Genomic DNA, 21543 nt, shown 5'->3' with positions numbered 1-21543 from the left:
TGGCCACTTTTTTTTGCGAAGTACCTTTTATGAGTCGCACTTACGTTTTACATCAAATATAAATTATGAAGATAATAAAATAAGTTAATCACAATTGACTATATAGATGATTAGTTGGGATACGTCTTACAACATTGGTCCTCCAGTTTTGTAAAACAAAATCCAAATTTTTGCCTGTGGAACTGAAATTATAAAGTTTGTCTTTATACTATACTTTATTAGCAAATCAAACATGCCCATTATTATCAAATTCGAGTAAGTACTTTATGAAACAAAGTTTAATATTTAAATGTATTAGGTTCCGGTACAATATTTGAAGAAGAATATTTCAAATTACACAACTAAAACTATTGAATAAATTCCTTTCCATAACATTCCATTTACTAATTAAATTGGCCGTCCACAAACTCAAATAGGCACTTTAATGGTAAATATTCAAAATCATACATCAAACTGAAATTAATTTTAACTCAAACGTATGGAATTTAATTCCGATAACTACGTACATACACCCGCGCATTGGAATAGTTATAAATCCAGAGCTACAACATTTCAAACGTACCGACAACAAGAACACATCTATATACAATAAAAATACAAATTCTAAATACCCTATGTTCCAGTTTACAACGCTAGAACATTATTATACGCTAGAAGCAGCTCACCACGTCGGAGCCTCATCGCCAATTTGTATCGAACGGGACGCATGCATGCTAATAACGCCTATTGTAGTCCCGTGCCCGTACGAGATTAGGCCCCGATTGCAACAACCTAATATAGAAAGCCTTTATGAACAGTTCACAATGGAAAGATTTGCAAATTGATTCCTGTAAAACTAGACACGTTTAGGTTTATAGGACACCTTTGGTTAACTGATTTTATTCTAAGCTAATTTTATTTTTAACAATGCTGATTGAACTGATGTGATGAGCGAGACAAAAAATGTGAACCTACCTATTGCACCTTTTTTAAGAGCAAAAGGACTTAGTTACTTAGCAATTGTTTTTAATTTTCCTAAAATTTCATTCACTATTAAAACAAATTGAGTAGCAAAAGCAACATATTTAAAAGGCGAAGTTATGCTTTACTTGTAAGTGGGTATTATCAGCGATTGTACCGGTTGAGAGGAACCCCTGGCACTCGAGTGGAAAAGTCGATCATTAGAGCCGTTGAAGAGGTTAATTTCGATAATCCGCTTTGCCACTCGCCTGAAATCTGCTGCCTGACTCCCTCCAGCCAACATTGAGCTGATTATTGTTATGCGTACACGCTACTCGTGGTTCTCGATTTTTCCGAATTATCTATGAGACTTTGATGTTATTTTTCGCTGCTTGAAAACGGTGAAAAGAATTTTTTTTTCAATCTGTATACTGAATCTGAATCCTTAGGTAAAAAAAGATGGTTTAAACAATATTATAGAAGCAATTTTAAATAGACTGTTAATTAAACCTTACAATTGAGGTATGTAATGAAAAATCTTATAATGGGACCACTTTAAAGACTTACAGCATTAGCTTAATTAAAATTACGTTCAACGAGGACACAATTTTACCACGAGCTTTGTGTGATGCTCCTAAGCAATCCATACAAATGGTAGAACATAATTAAGCCTATTAAACGGGCTGTCAATACTGAAACAACCGTACATTAATAGTTGGAAATCCATTTGAGAATCGGTTACATGTTTGGATGTGCGTATTTTAATTAAGGCGTAGTATTTTAGGTGAGGTGAAAGTGGATCAGTGAGTCGTGCGCATGATGGCGCGACCTGGAGGGTTGCGGGTTGGCGGGTTGGCGGGTTGGCCACCACGGGCGGACATGCCCCGCGGTCGAATCAACATTTGCCGACGGATCGAATTACCGCACCGCCGCGTCAACGTAACATAATTGATTCATCGTCCGACGGGCGCCGCCACGCCTTTTTGTCTCACAGTCAGGAAAAAAATGCAAAATCCGCCACTAATTCAATATCCTCACACTTTGCCAACGTTTTAAGCAGTGAAGCGATTTTTTGCCTAAAAATGTAAAGGATTTTCCCGGGGTTTCACATGGATACTGGTTAGCGATGTGCACCCGATGCTACTGGAACTAACTACTTTACGGTTACTAGATTACGGTGCCTTTAATCTAATTACATTGTAACTTCATATACTTTAATCAAATTCACCATAATTGGTCGTTCACAAGACCTTCAAGAGTGACAAATTTAGCAATAAATTACCTAATGACGAATAAAATCTTTACTTTAGGACTATAAACGACAAAAACCTAAACAGGTACATAAGAATCCAATCACCCGATGACTACATCATGTCTTGCATTTGCAAAGCATCCCCGATATGTGGAACATTTTGTACTGGAATACCTACGAGTATCAGTCATATAAAGCGCATTGAGCGCTAGCGGGGTCCATTCCGACGCGAGTGCAATTCGGCTCCGTGCAATTGAACACCATGCGACTTGGAAACTGATACAACGAACGCTCTCGAATACCGAGGAAAACGCCATCTTGAAGAATCGTACCTATGATAAGTTAGTTCGTATTTATATAGTTGAAATAATCTGTATGATACATGGAAAGTGAATGATTGTACGAACAAATGTAATTTCTGAATGTAATATTGGTATTTCATTTTTACTGCCCAACAAATAAACACATATGTGTATCTTTATTAACTTCAATTGCATTAGAATCGATATAGAAACTCGTAGAAACATCAAACTAGATAACCTAATGCATATTGTATCGCAATCGCATGAACTAATCCAATGGCAACAACAACACTAATAAAGCGAAAGCCGACATATCGATGTCACAGTAATAAAGTTTATATTAGTTTCATGAAAGAATCACAGCATTGTAGTTTGTAGTGTATGCATTGCGAAATGAAAATGAAAATCAACCAGGTGGATTCACCTGGGAGGGCCGCGCAAGCAATATTGCGGGATTCGATTTAAAACTACGATAGCTCTGTATTAACACGGCCAACCTATAAAAGTGCGGCGAAAAACTAAATATGAGCGATATTGACTCTCCCACATGACTGACTCAACAATGTTTTATAACGAAGGTATATTTATAACGTAGTAGATGGATTTTGTTGTATTACAACTTTGTAGTCTGAATAACCTATAAACAAATAGCAAGATGAGCTGACGGCAATGTGTATTACTTATTTCATTATTACAATCATTTTCTTTAGTCAATACTACTGTATTGACTAAATAAAATGATTGCATTAACTGAAACAAACCTCCTAATTTAAAAACGTGACATAAATTCAAATAAGATGCCTAGCCGATCGCGGCATGGATGCGGCAACGTATAAGTAATCAAAAGTTGCACAGCCGAGGCGGCCTCCCTGCAGCTTCCGGTACACGCCGGATGTTACCAATTTACACAAACTGACTTAATTCTTCAATACAGGCAACCCATTTACTCAGGCTTTGATCCGTAAATAGGCCGCTTCAGAGCACCGCTCCATACCGCCAATATTAAAACGCCCAACGACAATATTATACAACGTTGCAACAGAATTTGACTGAAAACATCCGCTCTATTCTGACTACCAAACTAAACCTGTTTTTAGTTTTTATTTACCATGAAATGCAATACGGACGGGGACGGCAGCAAATATATTTATTGTAGTACAAATACAATTTGAAATTCAGATTCAACATTTGTCCCGGCGGTGGCATGAAATGAATCCTGACTTTGAATTTATTTCTTTGGTTGATAATGAAGTCGGTCGGCGAGAGGACTAGTGTGCATGCAGTCGCATATGCGTCGATATCCGTGTTTTGTTTGACTTTTACCCGTCCGTCTGACCGGGCCGCGCCCGGCAGCCGATCACGAAACTAATTATACCTCGAGGCGAGCACGGCGTCGCGTCCGTTCTTCGCAAACTTCGAAATGAATCACTAAACTCATGTGTGGGCCCGTTGTGCGGTAAAACCGTCGCAAACACCGCACTGTTTTTCACAAAACTTGAGGAACTAAAGGGGAGGTACTGAGAACCGCATATATCAGACACCGTGAGGTATTTTCATAATCTGATGAAAATATAGAGGGTATTTCAACCATCCGACCGGATTGACTTCGTGATCCTACTTGAAAGTTCAAATACCCTCCACCAAGCACTCCTTATCTTTACAGCCAATTAGGTCTACGCGAGCGTCAAATAGCGGAAGTAAGTCTGTTGATTTTCGTTACCATTTTCTTCGCGTTTTTCAAGAGACTTTCCGTACAGCGTCTCATCTGTATACTTGCTCGGGGGAACGAATGCTCTATCTAATTAACTTTATCATAAAGCGTGGGTTATTGCCTTGTCGGCCGTCCGACGGTTTAATCGAAAACTCGCTACAGTATTATAACGTGAGATTTTTCGTTCAGGGATTACTGTTACAGCGGTTGTCGGTATTATAAGTTACTCGGTCGACAGTCATCGAAGTCACTATAGTTAGAAAGGATATTTTTACCACGTCATTGGGAAAAGTAGCATCCACACAAGATTGAGAATTCTAAGATCCAAACTCACCCAAAATCCCAACCCATCGATGCAACACATCATAATAATCATACACCATAAGCAGCTCACTTGTATCGTCAAAGTGGCAGTTTTCATGAGATTACGTCGGATTTCGTCGGGGTAATTCACTTGGCAGATTGGTGCTCGGACTGGTCCGGCTCACTTTACGTTCGGCGCCCGGTTACGAGAGTACGTTGCGATACCGCTGTTCCATCATCGATTTCGACACCGCCGATAACCGCACGGAGACATCTATTCCTGACGTGGAAAGGTACAAATAGGTTGTGATCTTGTGTTCCTGAGAAGAGTGTCTTTTGGAGTCTTGAAATTAAGTTCGTCAATAAATAAACATGTTCTTTGTGTAACAACCCATAAGCCATATCATATTGATTAGCCTTAATTTATTTAATTTATCAATTCAGTACTAACTAGAAATTAAAAGAATGTTGTTAGTGATTCAAAACGTTATTTTAATGTAAAATAATCAACAATTTAACTGACTCTTGTCAGTTTGAAATTCACCCTTTAATTTGACACACGGAAGTGTATAATAAACACAAAAACCAATTTAATAAAAGTTATTTTAAATTTCAACACACTGGTGATATTTACCTGCGTTATACACATTGTTGTTCAACTGTGATTACTTTACAGTTGACACACATTGTATTTCCATAAATAATATAATTATTTCCATTACAAGACAAAATGTGTATCAAATGAACTGATTTTATTTAATGAGGCACATATCAAAGCGCTGTGACGGTCCGACAAATATTGTGCCGTAATTAAATTTTCTGACGTACTCTTTGATAAAATTGAACAAGTTTTGTTTGTCTGTCACGTTTGTATGTATTACACGAACACAGAGGTGGAAATTATTTCGTAGTACCAAAATTATTTCCATAACTGTATTCATGGAATTGAAGCTGTACGAAATGTGCATGTGAAAAATTCGGTTATTTAATTCCATGAGCGAAAGGAACGTGGCGAAGGTACCGACAGAGTAATTCACTTAGTAAGATTAAGCCCGACGCTATCGGGGTTTACACCTCGGAACGTGAGTCCACTAAGCATTACCAACACTTTAATGTGTTGTGCGAAGCTTTGTTTTTTATATATTTTGTGAAAATACTCGGGTTGCAATCAGCTCTAAAGCGTTGATTCAATTTAAAGAGTTTAGCTTCGTGTGTATTTTCTAAGTTAATTAGGGAAAGGATTATACTTTTGAAACTAAATCAATGCTACGCCAAATACCTACTACTTTGAAGCTAAATACTAAGACATTATGGTTCAGTTTAAAAGTAGATACGAATCATCATCAACTTCAACAACAACGCTTGCTACCAACTACTACGCAATGATGCTACGTCGCTACGGCGTAGCAAAACGTATGTAGCGTAGTATAACTTTTTGTTATCATAAGCTTTTAGTTTAGGCAGTGTTTCTTTTATTCCTGAATAGAAATGTTAACCATCAATTAGATTCCTAGAGAGAATTCTGTGCTGCAAGGAATAAAGGTTACAACATAGCCTAGGCACAAACTAATCTCTTAAATTGTTCCCGAGCAAAAATAAAGTTTTCTCAATTAAATGCAAAGGAAAGAACGTACAGGCAAAGTTTCAGCTTTCATCTGAGATAAAACTGAGCGTCTGGCCGAGATCCTATCGAGTGTGGATTAATAATAAAGGAGATAAGCATTGGCTCCTATTTCAGTTCATTTCAAAGTTATTATCGATAGCGGAGTTAGGTGCGCGGCAATTTTCGATAGATCTCGTGCAAATCAAATGTGGCACTGATGTGATTATGCCGATACCCGCTGGGACTGTTCGTGGGGCGTGATTTCAGTTAATGCGGTCAACGAGGTAATACCGAAAACTGTTAATAAATGTTGATTACTGGTAGCAGTTAGATTAAGAACTGATTGATTCGATATCGATGGAGTTGAGCTGACTGAGCATCATGATCTAGCGAGTCGCATATCATACTCAGTATTATTGGAGCGTTATCTTTAAATTATGACAAGGTTTCCTTTTCACACTTGTTAGATACACTAGCAATATACTGACGTTGAGAAAGGGTACGTGAATAAATCTAACTTGTGCATCGCGAAGGCTTATCAATTATACTAATTCGTTTCAGTGAGCATCGCTGGAGTTTACAGCCGGCAATCTAGATACGATGTGAACTGGGTCGAAGGAGATGCTACACCTATGTTAACAAATCTTAGGTTTATAGAAATATATAGAAATGTACTCAGAATTATAAATTGTATTTGTTTGGTTAAGACTTAACATAGATGGGAGAAATAAGAAACCATCCGATAAGATACTGTCTAAACACAAGAACCAGTGTTATTGAAATTATAATTTGCCATAGCATTTGCAGTAATCAGGTGAGACTTAACGCTAATAGGCGCACAATAGAATAAAATACAAATATTTATTGAAAACTTCCCTCTCAAGAGAAAGTACATAGCGCAACAGAAATAAACAATAAATTCCATTATCGTAAACAAGTTGGAAACTTGATTGCACTAAGTCCATAAGGAAATAATAAAAGTATCAGTGGCACTCGTTGCTGGGACCGAAGTATCGGCTCACGACGATAGAAGAATCAAACAAACGGGGCGAAACTTCTTAAAACTCCAACTGGCGAGTTGTTTCCAGACACTAACTCTTATTACAAACTTGCGCCCACCTCGTCTCGCCGTACCGATAGACAACTTATAACTAGCGAAGATATCCTATTACAAATTACTTAAGATATGAAAACATTGTACATTAATGACGTCACGGAAACTTTTTCGCCGCCTCTCGCTTCACTTCGCGGTTTGAACGTGTGTTGATGAACACTAATTGGCAGAGAAGTTGCAATTTTCATTATCCACGCATCGGAATGTTCATAAAAAATTACATTTACACTAACGCTGTAAGATAATGAAGTGAAGAACTTGAGAAAATCTGCAATTAAGAATACTTTCTGTGTTTGACTTTTTATTTAATTTCAACTTAGATTTAAATTAAAATACAATCTAGAAGTGAACAGATATTTAAAACGCCAACGTCTAAAGAATTCCACGAAACATTATAACGTAGCAGGTTTAAATGTAATAAAAAAGCACTCCGGCTAATTTTCCAGTTGTGTTGAACAAACAAGCCGGACTGAATCCGCCATAAAGACAGTGCTCGCGGCCAAACGAGGCTCTGCCGGGAACAACGAGACAAATTATTGAGATAATCACATCGCCAGCAATTGCGGTAAGAAATAAAAATTCTAAGAACCGGCGTTTATTAGAACAACAAGCCACTGTTAAAATATTAGCTGTCAAGAGATGAACAAAGTGTATTTGTAATTGGTTTCTTTATCTTCCAATTTCTATTTCTATTATAATGTTATTCTTATAAATAAAGGTACAAGCTTCAACGTTTTATTGAATTGTAAGAGCTTACTGGCTGGTTTTATTCAAACAAGTTACGTAAGGGTTTATGGATTGAACTAACAGAATTCTAGACGACCGGGTCATGACAGATTCCCATCATCGATTCATGCGGAGCGGTGAATTCGAGAAGCTCCGAAATGCATCTCTGTCCAAACAGACGTGACAGATGAACCAGCGTCGGATAGCTAGCCTTATATGAATCTACGTATGACACTTTGACTATGGCAAACAAAGCGTATATCTTTAGACGGATTTGTATTCCCAATATCCACAGTAAGAAAGGGAGCTGCCTACATACTACACATTTTGATCGTCCAATAATCGATAGCAGATTTTTATGTTAACGTTTGCACGAGCCAATTTCATCGGCTATCGGACAGCCGAAAACTCGTGGAGCATTATAATAAAACTGCACTCTATAGGATGTGATGACAGTAAATTGAATGAGTCGGGCGCGGCGTGGTGTGTTTGCGGCGCTCATCAATCATCCCCGTATGGATTTCATTTTAATGCGACGTCATCGGCGTCTCGTATGGCCGCCCCGTCATGCTACCCGAGCTCACGGTCTATTGTTTTACGCGACCGACACCCAAAGCCTAACTGAATATTTAGTCGTATAATCATCTGCGTTTATTCCTTGACATAAACCTAGTGTATATTTTGAGACCATAATAAACAAATGGGCAGGCAGGCGCAAATGAATTCACCAGGCTCTTTAAAACATCCTGATAGGTTAGCCGTATTTCATTAGTATCTTGAGTGCAGTGGACATGAGTGAGGCGATGGGGAGGCAAACAAATTTCCGGCTATTGTATTTACGGATACGGCAAATTAAATCCCCATTTGTAGGAGCAGGACACCTAAGGGGGGCAGTAATCCAACCATACCGTAGTCGCCTCCATTGTCGACCGGCCTGCGCTAGTAACGGGCTTAAGAGCTTCGGCACGAATCGAAAATCTACGAACATTTTGCAAATTAATAACCGGTCTCACCGATACTCGACAATATTTCATACTGAACGGAGATTTAATCGATAGGACGCGCTCGATAGCTTATACTGGTTTTACTGGAATTTTGACGTGTAACATTATTTTTATTGTAACATTACTTATAGAATACTAACATTCCAATTTATCTGCCAGTTCAAAAGACCATTTTGTTAGAACTGCGCCTATAGAGACACTACGAAATTCGTTGAATATCCGGGAATCCCAAAAAAGGCTAAAAATGAAAACAACAATCAAATTCAGTGAGCGGCTCTGTATCCGTAACCGTGTGGTGCAACGTACAAACAATGCCGATTCATGCTCCACGTCGATGCACTGGGATTACGGCTCCGAAGCAGATTATAATTCGTCACGCGCGTTCCACAAGCCTTATTATGCAATACGGCCGAAACCATTGCCCAATCCAATAATACCTGGACTAAAAATACCCGATATTCCAATTTTTGTTTTTCATGTAGAATATCATGAATATGGCGAGCACTCACATTACAATGGCCTATCGGATATGGATTGACAAAACATTTGTTCATCAAATAGTTTTGAACAAAATCTAACAAGCAATATAATAACCGGGTGGGCGCGCGAAAGGAGAGCAGGCGCACTCCATTTGATTGGGCATTGTTTCGGACGGCCGGGCGTTAATACCATGTGCAGTGTATGCGATGCGAATCCAATTTTCGGACGCGCGACCTGTGCGGCGTCTATCCGCTGCTATCCATTAGTATTCAGCGTGCGCGTCGGTACGTGCTCGCGGAAAACGTGATGCGATGCGCGAGCAAACAAAAACACGAGCGCAGCTGAAATAGGCTCGCCCTCACTGCCTCACCTTTGCTTCCACGTTATTGTTTTCCGCGTTCGAATACATTGACCAGATTTTATTTCATTTTTTTTGAAGATTCGACAAGGATAATTCAATAAATGTGAAAGTGACAAGGCACGCTTATCTGACGGACAAAGTCTAAGAAGTACACAATCTGAACCGGGTGTAATTGAAACGTCTGCTCCTCGCGGACAAGAGTGATGTAGATAATAGAGCTTATTAAATATGCCGAACATCTCGGTGGCTGCCGAGAACGGATTGAAAATAATCTCTTAGGTAGTCATTTTTCAGAGTTCACGAGTACCGACCCGGAGACGAGCGGCGCAAGATAGCATCGTCGGGGACAGATTGAAATTTAAAATGCGTAAGTCTCCCGAAATGACTACTAAAAAGAACCTCAAAGAGATGGGGATCGGGAAAGATGACATATTTTATGGACTTTTATTAGTTGGAAGACTTCTTATATTTTTGGATTTCCTTATTTAGATAGCAGCTCTGGCATAGGATCGATTTTGGCTGACAGTGTGAAACCAATTTTGGTTTAAGTAACCAGTATATGGAAATTGTATTTTAGTATCTCAAATACATTTTTTCACTCAACTGTACTCAGTATAAGTAAGTAAAAGTAAGTTGTCGGAAGCCATACGACGGACAGACGAGCAGACGGACTATATTAATCAGTCGATATGCAATACTGGGGTACACGTGGCTAACTTCAAGATTAGAAATCCTATGCGAGCTCATAAGATAAATTGAGTTAGATATAACAGAGAAGAGACTAGTCTTGTATATTGAACTGCGCATATAATTCGACGGCATTTTTGCTTTTTAGAATCAAAATAAACTAGGTCCTAATGCCTTCTATGCCTCCTTCAGGGATAGCTTTTCGCCGTTTTGGTTTTTAATCACTCAATATGTCTTTTTAGCGTTGTGGGTATTTTATATAAGCTTGTCATTCTTCGGTGTGCTTCGAAATATGTACTGATTTAAGAGCTACTTCCTTTTCAAAAGATTTTATATCGACGATACGGTGAAATTCTTCTTCGTGGCGACTCCTAGACAAACGTACTTTGGAGGCCCAATATTTCGAAACGCTCATGACGGATAGTCATGCAGTTCCTTATGTCATGTTCAATGAAGCCTGCAGAAAATATTAACCAGAACATATGAGACGTTCATTGGCAATACATCCCTACTGTGATACGTTCTGGCTTTTTTATAAGTTATTGTTTTTGGTGAAGACGGTGCCTAATTGTGGAATAAGTTTATTTAGTATTATGTAATTCGTTTTTTTATGTAGATAGAACACATCTTTGTGTTTATTTGTAACAAGATGAAAAATCAGGGAATTACACTTTTCTTGCTCTTTTCGCCATATGCATAAATTGGAGCATGACATACCAACATACAGAACTTTACTCTCTAGGCACACAGGACATTGAACCATAACATCAAAGCGGTAAGATTAACAATTGGTTTCATTATCGGTGTCGAAAATATAGCATTATAAAGTACACAGTGGGGCTAATCAATCGTTCATTAGCAGTAACTTCACGGAGCTTTCAGCTTTTGCTTTTGTTATTGTTTACCAAGTACAAGAAGCCCCTGCTTGTTTATTGTTGAATAAATTCGGACCTGGAATTGCTCAAGAGCAAATTGAATAAGAATAAGTTGTTCACTTCGACTTAGTTGACTTGGATAAGTCAACTCGAATATTCTAGAAGTTCTTTATTGCATTATTCCGAAATATGTATAATTCAGAACATGATTAGGCATAACCACTTTTGTGGGTGAAGGTGAAGTTTTCATGACTTATTTATGCAGAAAAGCAATTCGGTTTCAGGAACTTAGTTAGGTCATTAGGTATTTTGAATAGTTAAATGGAATGCCTGTATCTCATAAGTATTAGATACTAGCTATCGTCATTTTTTATTAAAATTTCTTTAAGAACTTTCAAGAATAACTCGTAGGACACGTACATGATAAAGTAAAAAGATACGAGAACATTACCAGCAGAAAAGAGGAACATCTTAAACCCTCACTACATACAATAGATCAAAATAAATTATTAAAATCGCACCCAAACTTGACGGCATCCGCTTATTTCGAATCGTAAACATCACCATTCGACTATTCAAGTCGAGCCCGTTTCTCCGAGCCCCATATCGGGTTATCGCCTTCCGAATGTACGATCATGTAGAAGTGGGTCAAAAGTATCTCCATTATGGGCAAAGCACAGGCGTTACGTGGTGGGCGGTTGAGGCGTCTGCGAGGCGCAACAGGCGCCCCGCCCCCGCCCGCCGCGCGCAACAGGCGCCGGGCCCGACTTACTTGTTGAATCGACCGACCTACTAACGTGCCAAGACACTCGACACACCAAATTCTCGAACACAAGGAAAAAGGAAAAAATGGTATGACTACGAAAGGTAAACATTGGTAGGGGCAAGTGGCGCCCAACGTGGGACCATCACGTACTGTCGACACGATCGTCACAGGTATATGTCGATGGCGTCACGAGTAACATGTTATTTCATCAACGGAATTTTATAAGACACCCTTCTTCTGTCTGATGCAATAGCAACATTCTACTTGAGAACAACAAAAAGTTTTTATAAATTCGAAATCTTTAAATCATCATGATAAGTAGATACTGGACACTGGACAGCCTCGTCGTCTTCCTTTAATAAGAAGGTCATCAACCTCAAAGCAAAACTCAATCCGAAACATCATCCGAACTGAGTAATCTTAGTTCACGCGAGAGATATCATAACTTGAATATTAGCAGCTACAAGGAAGTAGACAAAATAATCGAGTAAGAAACCATCACCAATTCACCTGCAATTACCACACCCTCTTATTATTGAACTTTTAAGTCAAGCAGCAACCTTGTATTTCCCTCATCAGACATATTTCTGCGTACCCTTCACAATATCGCCTAATAGTGTCGCCTAGCAGTGCCAATAAGCATGTCTTCACTTCAAAAAGATAGTGCAGCACCTTTACAAAGCTACAAACGTCAAAGAGCAGTGCTTTGCTTGGAACGTGAGCATTCCATGTGATATTGCAGGAGCTGCTTATATTCTAAGTAGCATCCGTGCTATAATGATGTACACATTCGTAACGTACAGGGCGATGCAAAAATCTATGATCAAGATGGAGGAATCACTTGCTTTTATGAAAATGTGACATTATATGGCAGCTAACAAAATTATATTTTGTAAAACAATCTAAAACTATACTTCTTAAGAGATTTTTTTATTCCTGTATTCCTGCATCTACATTGACGCCTTAGTTGCCAAACTTACAGACATAACCTACCTACCACATATCTTTTAAATTAGCTCAAATAAATTTTATTTCACAAATTGATCCTTCAACACCATCAAAATTATTGTTAATTTCTATACACCCTGTGAATACGCCGCGTGTTTGTACGGCACACTTAGCCGCATGTACCGAAGTTCCCCTGAGCCTGACGATGTCGCAACTATTAATTTGTTGGCTCGAAAAGCATCTTGAGTTATTCACGTGTCTCTTGGAGCACTAATTTGCCTGAACATAATAGGGTGCAAAGCTGTCTCACGTCAACACCTCTTAACTGCATACTGAATTTCGGGTGCAACGAGAATATTTGAACACATAACAAGATTGGAGTAAGAAAGTTGTAAACTGACGAAAATCATATCTGAGGGCACGGCAGTGCCCCAGCCAAGACTCGAGCAAAACGGGCACGGCCGTACTATCTTTTCTCGAAGCGTTTCGCGGCTATTTCAGCCCCCTGTATCTTCCATGTGAACAAAGCTAAGAGTTTAAGTTTTCGATGACCAAGAGTAAGTATTAGAACAAGCTCAGTCTCAAAATTACAAGACATTTGAATAAACAGTTTACGAGTTATGAGCGATCAAAGTTACACCATTTTGTCACTGACTCACTCACTGACCGATCATCAAAAGTCTAAGGTACTTCTAGCAAACTTAGAACCTTCAAATTTGGCACCAAGATAGGTTATTAGCTACATATAAAGGGAAAATTATAAAAACCTTAAAACTTAAAAAATAGGAAACAAATTTATATTTGCGGTTTTCAAGAACATTGTGTATGTATTTTGACTGCATTGATAACTTTGTTATTTATTTATGTACAAAATGTCACTATTTGTTTTATTGTTACGTAATAAAATATACCACTATTGTTATTATGTATTAAATATACATACATATGAATAAAAAAGCTAGGTTAAAATGAAATGAATAATCATAAAATCCAGATAAAATCTTTCATATTAATGCAGTGCAATAAATACTGCATGCTCGCTCGATAGATGGCGTTGTTCTGGTCTAAATCGCGCTATGGTTTCGTTACATAGCTTAGTATAAGTAGTACTAAAAAAAAAAAGAATAATTTCATGTGATAGCGCCATTTACCTCTGAAATAGATCTCTTTTATTCTAAAAGATATTCGATTCAAGAATTCGAAATGTTTTAGTTAAAAAAAATGTTGTTTACGTGCTACTTTAGGTGTAAATATTTAGTTTGTTATATATTTAGTTACTTGCATGTAAGTTAATTTAATTTGTTATATACTTAGAGAAGAAAGAGACCTACAAAAAATAAATTAGATCCCACCAAAACATTGAATGTAAAAAGCCAATCCTCTACGCAATTCCTCCACCGTAAAAAGTTTTGAGATCGCATAGAAGCCAAGTCCTGTTCAACATTATTTGTAATAATAAATCAATATTTTGTGACTATATCAATAGTTTTGTTCACATTACAATAATATTGTCTTGGCCATGAGCACAAGTTAAAAGTCGCTCCTTGAAATAATGTGTTGAATTGATAAATATATATTATGGACATGATTTTACGATTGGACTGATTGGAATTTGAGATCACCATGGACTAAACATGCGCCATAGTACATGTGCAGTTCATTGATGTTGGATGATACTGACTGTCGGTCATTTAGTAACAATCGAATAAACTAAAAGTATTTAATTATTTGATTTTAAACTTCATGTTTGACTTTCACCTCTCCAAGATATGCTGTATTATATTTGTAGTTTATTGTGCTCATGGCCAAGTCAATATTATTGTAAAGTGAACGAAACTATTGATATAGTCACAAAATATTGATTTATTATTACAAATAATGTTGAACAGGACTTGGCTTCTATGCGATCTCAAAACTTTTTACGGTGGAGGAATTGCGTAGAGGATTGGCTTTTTTTTTACATTCAATGTTTTTGGTGGGATTCATCTTTGACATAGTGAGGCTTTAGAAATGAGAACTACAAATCGACGTCTTAGCAAGCGTAGTTACTGTAAGAAAATACCACCACCTTAGAACAATAACAATAGATTTTTTTTTTAAGTCTGTTCCCCAATAACCCAGCAACCAATTGTCTTTAATTTGATTCACTTACCAACTAGCGCCAATATAACCGTGAGGAGCGGTGCAGCCGGGAAAGATACCGTCACGTTGAACTCTAGCATCTGCAGTAAGTCCACTAAAACAAAATTATTTGCCATTATTAAACAAAATCGCGCAATAATAGTCACTATTTTTAAATAGGTTTTATTTGTGAATACGAAGAACTATATAATTAATTAAATCACGGATATCATTCGATTAACCGTTTAAATATTTTCAATTTTAACGTATAACTCTGGATAAATTTTAAAGTGATGCAGTTATTTTACAGCAGTGCTGTAATTCTATGAAAAACAACTTCACAATTGTATTTCATTATAAGTGTTTTCAATGGCTTCCAGCTATTTTATGTAGGTATTTTCGAAAATTAATTCCGTAAGTACTCTATTATACAATTATTTGCTTAATATTTTAACTTTTAGCAAATAGGAAATATTATTATTCTATAAGATAAACAATAGAATAAACTTCGCAAGCAATAGTATTAAAAGTATTAAAGTCTTCGAACTTGTACACTGGCACTTTTTTCAATGTTTAACCAAAATAACCTCATTACGGCTGGAAAGACGCCCAACGCATGCACTTTAGTACCTTTCCGTATCGATATTTCATAAAATAACAACCGCTATTATATATTTTACAGTGAAATTATGAATAAGTGTTATAGTGCACATTTAAAACAAGCATATGAGAGCGCGGCGTGCCATAAGCCGCGCTTAGCGCCCCCTGGAGGCGTGCGCGCGCGACGACGCCGCACGTTAACGCGATCAAACGGCTGCTATATGAATTTTTCATGTGCCACGAGAAGTAATGGTGTCGCCCGAGACGTCGGATCATTCTTTACGAGCCGACAACGGAAACCTTTAAAAATATACGATTTATCTATCGCCGTACCGTATATGTTGCACCACACACCAGACACTGCACTCAGACTTTTGAAATCAAATCCAAAGTTTCGAAAAAAGTTCCACTAAATAGATTAACCGCTTCCGAAAACTGCCGGTAAAAATTCACCTAAATAGGATCGGGTTCAAAGTGACGCACCATGTCACGGGTTTGGGGAGAGTAGATCCGTAATAAGATAAAGGTTTTATCGTCTTTTCGTTAGCATAGTTCTCGTGTGCTCTCAGTTTGTCTGAGCTTTGTGGACGGTTGTTTGCTTAAGGTGGGATAATCCCGGTACAGTTTCCGTATCGAATATATACGCCTTTGTCCCCTCTGTCACGTCTTTTGATGTTGTCTACCGAAAGGGTTTGATATGACGAATCTTAGGAGATATTCTATGAAAGGTCGTTCTCAGTAGATGTTAAGACCAGAGAAGGTTCCTTATTACTGAAAAATTATGTTAAAGATGTTCCGAGTATTTCATCTTATTAGCACTGTATCGCGTATTGCAAAGTTCAACATTAGTCTTTAAGATGCCTATTTAATAAACTCATGTGATCATAACGTAATCTAATCACCTATTACAGAAAATTCGTTACAAGAAAGACACTTATTGATATTTTAAATGAAAAAAAAATGAAAATTGCAACGTCATCGTTCATCATTCATCATGTGAAATTAATTTCGCCGTCGTTTCCCCCGTTCGCGTTTCGTTGCGTACTTTCTACGATTTACTGCGCGGATTCATATTACCGTAAAGTATTGGTAGCAAAGGAAGACGACGATATTAAATATTGTGCAATATGCGATCTAGGAGTAATATTTCAAATTCCGTTTAGAACATAAATTCTTGCTTTTTAAATGAAAAAATGTGTTAAAGACAATTAATTGAAGTGTATACGCGAACTAGTGGAACAATCTCTTGACGCGGCGGAATGGTGGAGGTCGGGCGGAGATACTTGACGCTCGGAACATTGGAGCGAGCAGGTAATTGGCATTAAACCGTGCTTGAAACGGTTGTTAGTGCAAGCCCGGGCTACGAAAGGGCGGCGCCTCTCCAATACCGCTTGCCCTAATTAGGTAGAAATACGAGAAATAAGAGGAAAAATGATATTGTCCCAGAGCTATCGTTAACACGAAGCGCCTTACTTTTCGTGACATGTACCTTTTTCTTCTCATCGTTATACGTATCTGCTATTCGAAGTACCTGTTGCGAAAAAATGTGCATGTCGCTAAGTAGTACAAACTAGACATTACATCACAACAAAATTATGATGTAAAATAAAGTTAGGCGAACAGGGAAGCCAACATGAAATTCAAACAAAAACAAAATGAATTTCTGTGGAGCGTAGAGCGAGCGGAGAAAATACGTCAGATTTTATTGACGTCGGCACATCATTATTATCTGCTTATTTTCGTTTTCGCCCCGATACCTTCTAATACCTTATTGCTATGGAAAATTACGTTCAATTTGAGAGCTTAATAATTGGGCAAATTACATCTCAAATCGGCTTATAGAAGGAAAAATTTGCAAATTAGATACTTAAAGGATTTTCAAACCTACGTTGAGCGGCAAAAATATTTTCGGGGTCCGTAGATACCAACAAGCTAAAATATACCAGCGCTGCAAAAAATACGAATTTAAATATAGAAGAAGCATAATTTAAAAATCAAATAAAGCATGTTGCGCTGTGCCAGAAAATAACTATAATAATAAATAGTACGGAACCTCAATTGTAAGACTTCAATTCAAAAATCAAAACGTTTTTATAACAGACAATTTATTTGAATACTTTTCCAATCAACATTTTCATAGAAATCTATTTCTGTAACACATAAGTGGGCTCTCGCTTCGCAATACATTTGAGTATCATAATTTCCTCAAAATACTTGATGAAGAAATAGAGAAGCTAAAGACTCTCGATCAAAGCTTATAAAAACAAGAGTTTGCTCATTTCCAGCAGAATTATGTAACAATTTGTCTAGCATTAAAACCTACTTGTGCTCATTTTGTGAGTACTTAAACACAACATGTGCTTACTTCCACGTGTAAGGATTCATACAGCATTATCGTGTAACCTTGGTAAATAACTACTGCTAACTCCGATAACTAGGATTAGATTTCATTTGTTTACTAATTTTCGGCTAATTAGTTTGGCAACTGTATACATTGCGCACATGGTTCAAGCATTGCGGATCGAAAGACCAATATTGTTATTGGGTAAAATCTGTTCGATTATTGAAATTCACAACTACTATTTGTATATCGAAATAAAATATATAACACAATGATTTTGAAGTACAGATCTGAACCATCCAAAAGTCCTTATCTACCTCTATGACATCGAAGTCCTCCAGGACACTTCTAATAGGCATATTAAAATGGATTCTGACAAAAAACGCAACTGATATTTCCTTAACATATCAAATACATGAGCAGCAGAAAACATCACAACCTTCAGTATGTAATTACCAAGAAGTTTATTCAAGGAAATATACATTTCTGTGCATTGACAGAGATTGCATCGCGAAGGTAGCAATAGTAAGTTTATCGCCAAAGGAGCAAGTGAAGCAATTTGCTGTGTGAAGCGGAGCAAGCCAAGCCGAGCGGGTGAAGCCCTGCAAACGAGCACGTCTCGAAAACACCAATTGGAAATTACTAGTTGCACTCGGTGAAGTTTCGTATATAAATACGACATTTACATAGGTATAGCTGTTGAGTTCAATGTGAAATTGAAGGAGTTTTAGGTTCGGGTGACGATGTAGTTAACCAGAGACGCAGCCATTATGAAAGAAGGATGCCTATAATATTTGCCCTATATTGAAAACTGAAATTCCCGTTTAAAATCTACATACCTTAATGGTTCGGACGATAGGAAGTAAGAAAAGATTACCTATTTAAAAATAATAGTATAAATATTGGAAAAATCTAGCACATAAAAAAGAGCCATGACAGCGAGACCACAGGCACGGTCCATACACGTATAACATACAAGGGAAGATATTATCGAGAACTTCTCGGAAATGTCGGAAACGTGTGTGTGTTAAACCTCGTTAAGCCGTTCTAATAAGAACTCTTGTGATACAAATAAAAAAGTAACATAAGACTGTTCTCCGCAACAAGCTTAATATAACCTACCATTGATCAAAAAAGTAAAACGGAAAACATGTATGAAACTTCAGCGGAATTACAGGTTCAAATAAGTCATAAATTAACCTCAATCTTTCACAAAATTCTCTTCCAAAACCCTACACGGAGCCTTCGTTTAGTCTCATTTCCATTTAATTATTAAAACAAGCTCGTGGTTACGTACCCCACTATATTTTCATTGCGAACAAACCATTTTTGTTCATTAAAATCAGACTAAACAACGTTTGTTGTATAATCCTAAAATACGGTTGTTTTTCTTACCATCCATTAGCAGCGGGGCGGCTAAGGAAAATGTTTAAGCTTTGGAGAATTACAAACATCTAAAATACCTGAAAATAGCGAATAAAAGATTGATAAAAATATCCGGTGACTCCTTTATAGAACACTTAATTATCTCGTCGGGATCGTGGAGTTCATTCCGATATTTAATTATGCAAATGTTCAAGCCTTTTTCCCGTTACTGATCTGATCCCGTCGCATTAATTGGAGTGAGTCAATCAGATTTCAAGAAGCAGGAAACCACGGTGTTTCTATAATTTATGACATTGTTAATTACTGCACTTGAAACTGAAGACTTACATAAAGAAAACTGTCTGTACTAAAGAAAGGGGTTTTCCTAGAACCTATACAGCATACATCCAAGATTAATTTAAAACATTCCCCACGAGTTTCACGGAAAGTGAACAATAAAAAAACCATTTCAATATCAAAATCAACATATTTCACGGCTTAAAACAGCCAACACAATCGCAATTCCAATAATGACCAACTTCATTAAACGTATACCCATCAACAATTAAATTAGGTGCGGCAAACAGCGGTCAGCCATCGCATACCGCGCAGTGTGGTTCTTTTGTACGAAACATCGACATAACGATATGTCGCGTCAATACTAATTATAATCATACCGGTCTAGTGATGCGATATACCGCACTGCATGGTATTAGCGTCAATTTAATAGCAATCCTTTGTCGACCCTATACCGTAATGATCGGGATATCAAACAGTTGCTCTGTTGTTGAACCGCAACGATCATAATGGGTGTTCTGATTTATTATACGCTCGAGTGTTCAATACATTGCTTTAATAATTTTCTTTTTATTTTGGTACAAAACCATTTTACCACTAGTTTTAGGTATCTTTCCGACTTCAGAAAATTTTGCCACATATACAACGATATAATATTTACGACAATGGCACTCGGAAAATCCTACAGCACAAAGAAAAACATTGTGATATTCTTTTATAAACAGCGTAGAATTTTAAAATATATTTCAATATGGTAACCCCGTAAGGGCTTCCAACACAGGATAGAATACGTTTGTGACGTGGCGCGGGGTGTAATCCTCTAAGCGGCGGCCGTGTGTGTCCGATCGTCCACTACGGATCTACGACCTAAAAATATATTTTTATTCATCCGATAAGCTGCTTGAAGAGTGGTCCAGTTTGTGCTCTGTGTTAAAACCTCCTTTGTTGTAACTTAAACTCTTGTATTCATGCTGGCCAGTGTGAGACGAATCTATTGTGGAAATTCTTCAAATGTATTGTAGCGATAAGCTTTCTGTGTGACTGTTTGTACGTGTGCAATGTTCTGTTTAATTTCGGTATTTTCAAAATGATAGATGCGCGATTAAATTGTACCGTAGGAGCTCCCCAAAATCGTAAGATAATTCCAAAATAGATGTGTTTAAATTTTCAAAATTCAATAAGGTCCTCAGATCATTTTGAGCGTTGTATGTCAATAAATTAAACGCGTACTGAAAGCTAAATCAGGAGCTCTAATACATCCGAACGAAGAGTTATTTATTTTTTAATTCTTACGTGCTGTTAATCTTTTAAAATAATCAACACTAAGTTAAAGGAATTTCACCAGCTGAAATCCGCCTTTTAATTTCACAGAACACAGGGAACGCTTTACACCGATGATATAAACGGCACTTTTAAAAAACTGTAGGTAAAAACAGGAACGTCAAAGCGGTTTTCGAAGGCAGAACATCTCTACCGGCGGTACACGGGGATGAGTCGTCATAGAGACCAACTGGATCCCATTGAACAGATTTACCCTTATCTGATATTGTGAGTTGAATAGTTTATTCTACAAACTCGAGCTAAGAGCTCCTTTAGATATAAATCTTATTTTACTGTTGGGGTTCTATACAAAAATGATAAAAGGTGTCCCTTCAAGGAGGTACGGATGTCTCGTTTGTCGCGTCTCGCTCAATGTGTATCCTAGACCCAAAAATTATATTTTTGACAAAGAAAAGTTTTTCAGGCAT

The 21543-nt window shown here is 37.5% G+C and overlaps 1 protein-coding gene across 1 annotated transcript in view; it reads right to left on the bottom strand.

The window, feature by feature from the left end:
* The window catches only part of LOC110370532 (membralin), an 82401-nt gene that overhangs the window by 46138 nt on the left and 14720 nt on the right, over positions 1–21543 (bottom strand). The window contains exon 8 of the mRNA XM_064037973.1: positions 15224–15307. Coding sequence (XP_063894043.1) covers positions 15224–15307 — 84 coding nt within the window. The remainder of the gene's footprint in view (positions 1–15223; positions 15308–21543) is intronic.

This window comes from Helicoverpa armigera, chromosome 15 (assembly GCF_030705265.1).
Source record: "Helicoverpa armigera isolate CAAS_96S chromosome 15, ASM3070526v1, whole genome shotgun sequence".
NCBI classification, from domain to species: domain Eukaryota; kingdom Metazoa; phylum Arthropoda; class Insecta; order Lepidoptera; family Noctuidae; genus Helicoverpa; species Helicoverpa armigera.
Note: the sequence above shows the minus strand (reverse complement) of the source record. Positions and strands in the feature narration are given on the sequence as shown.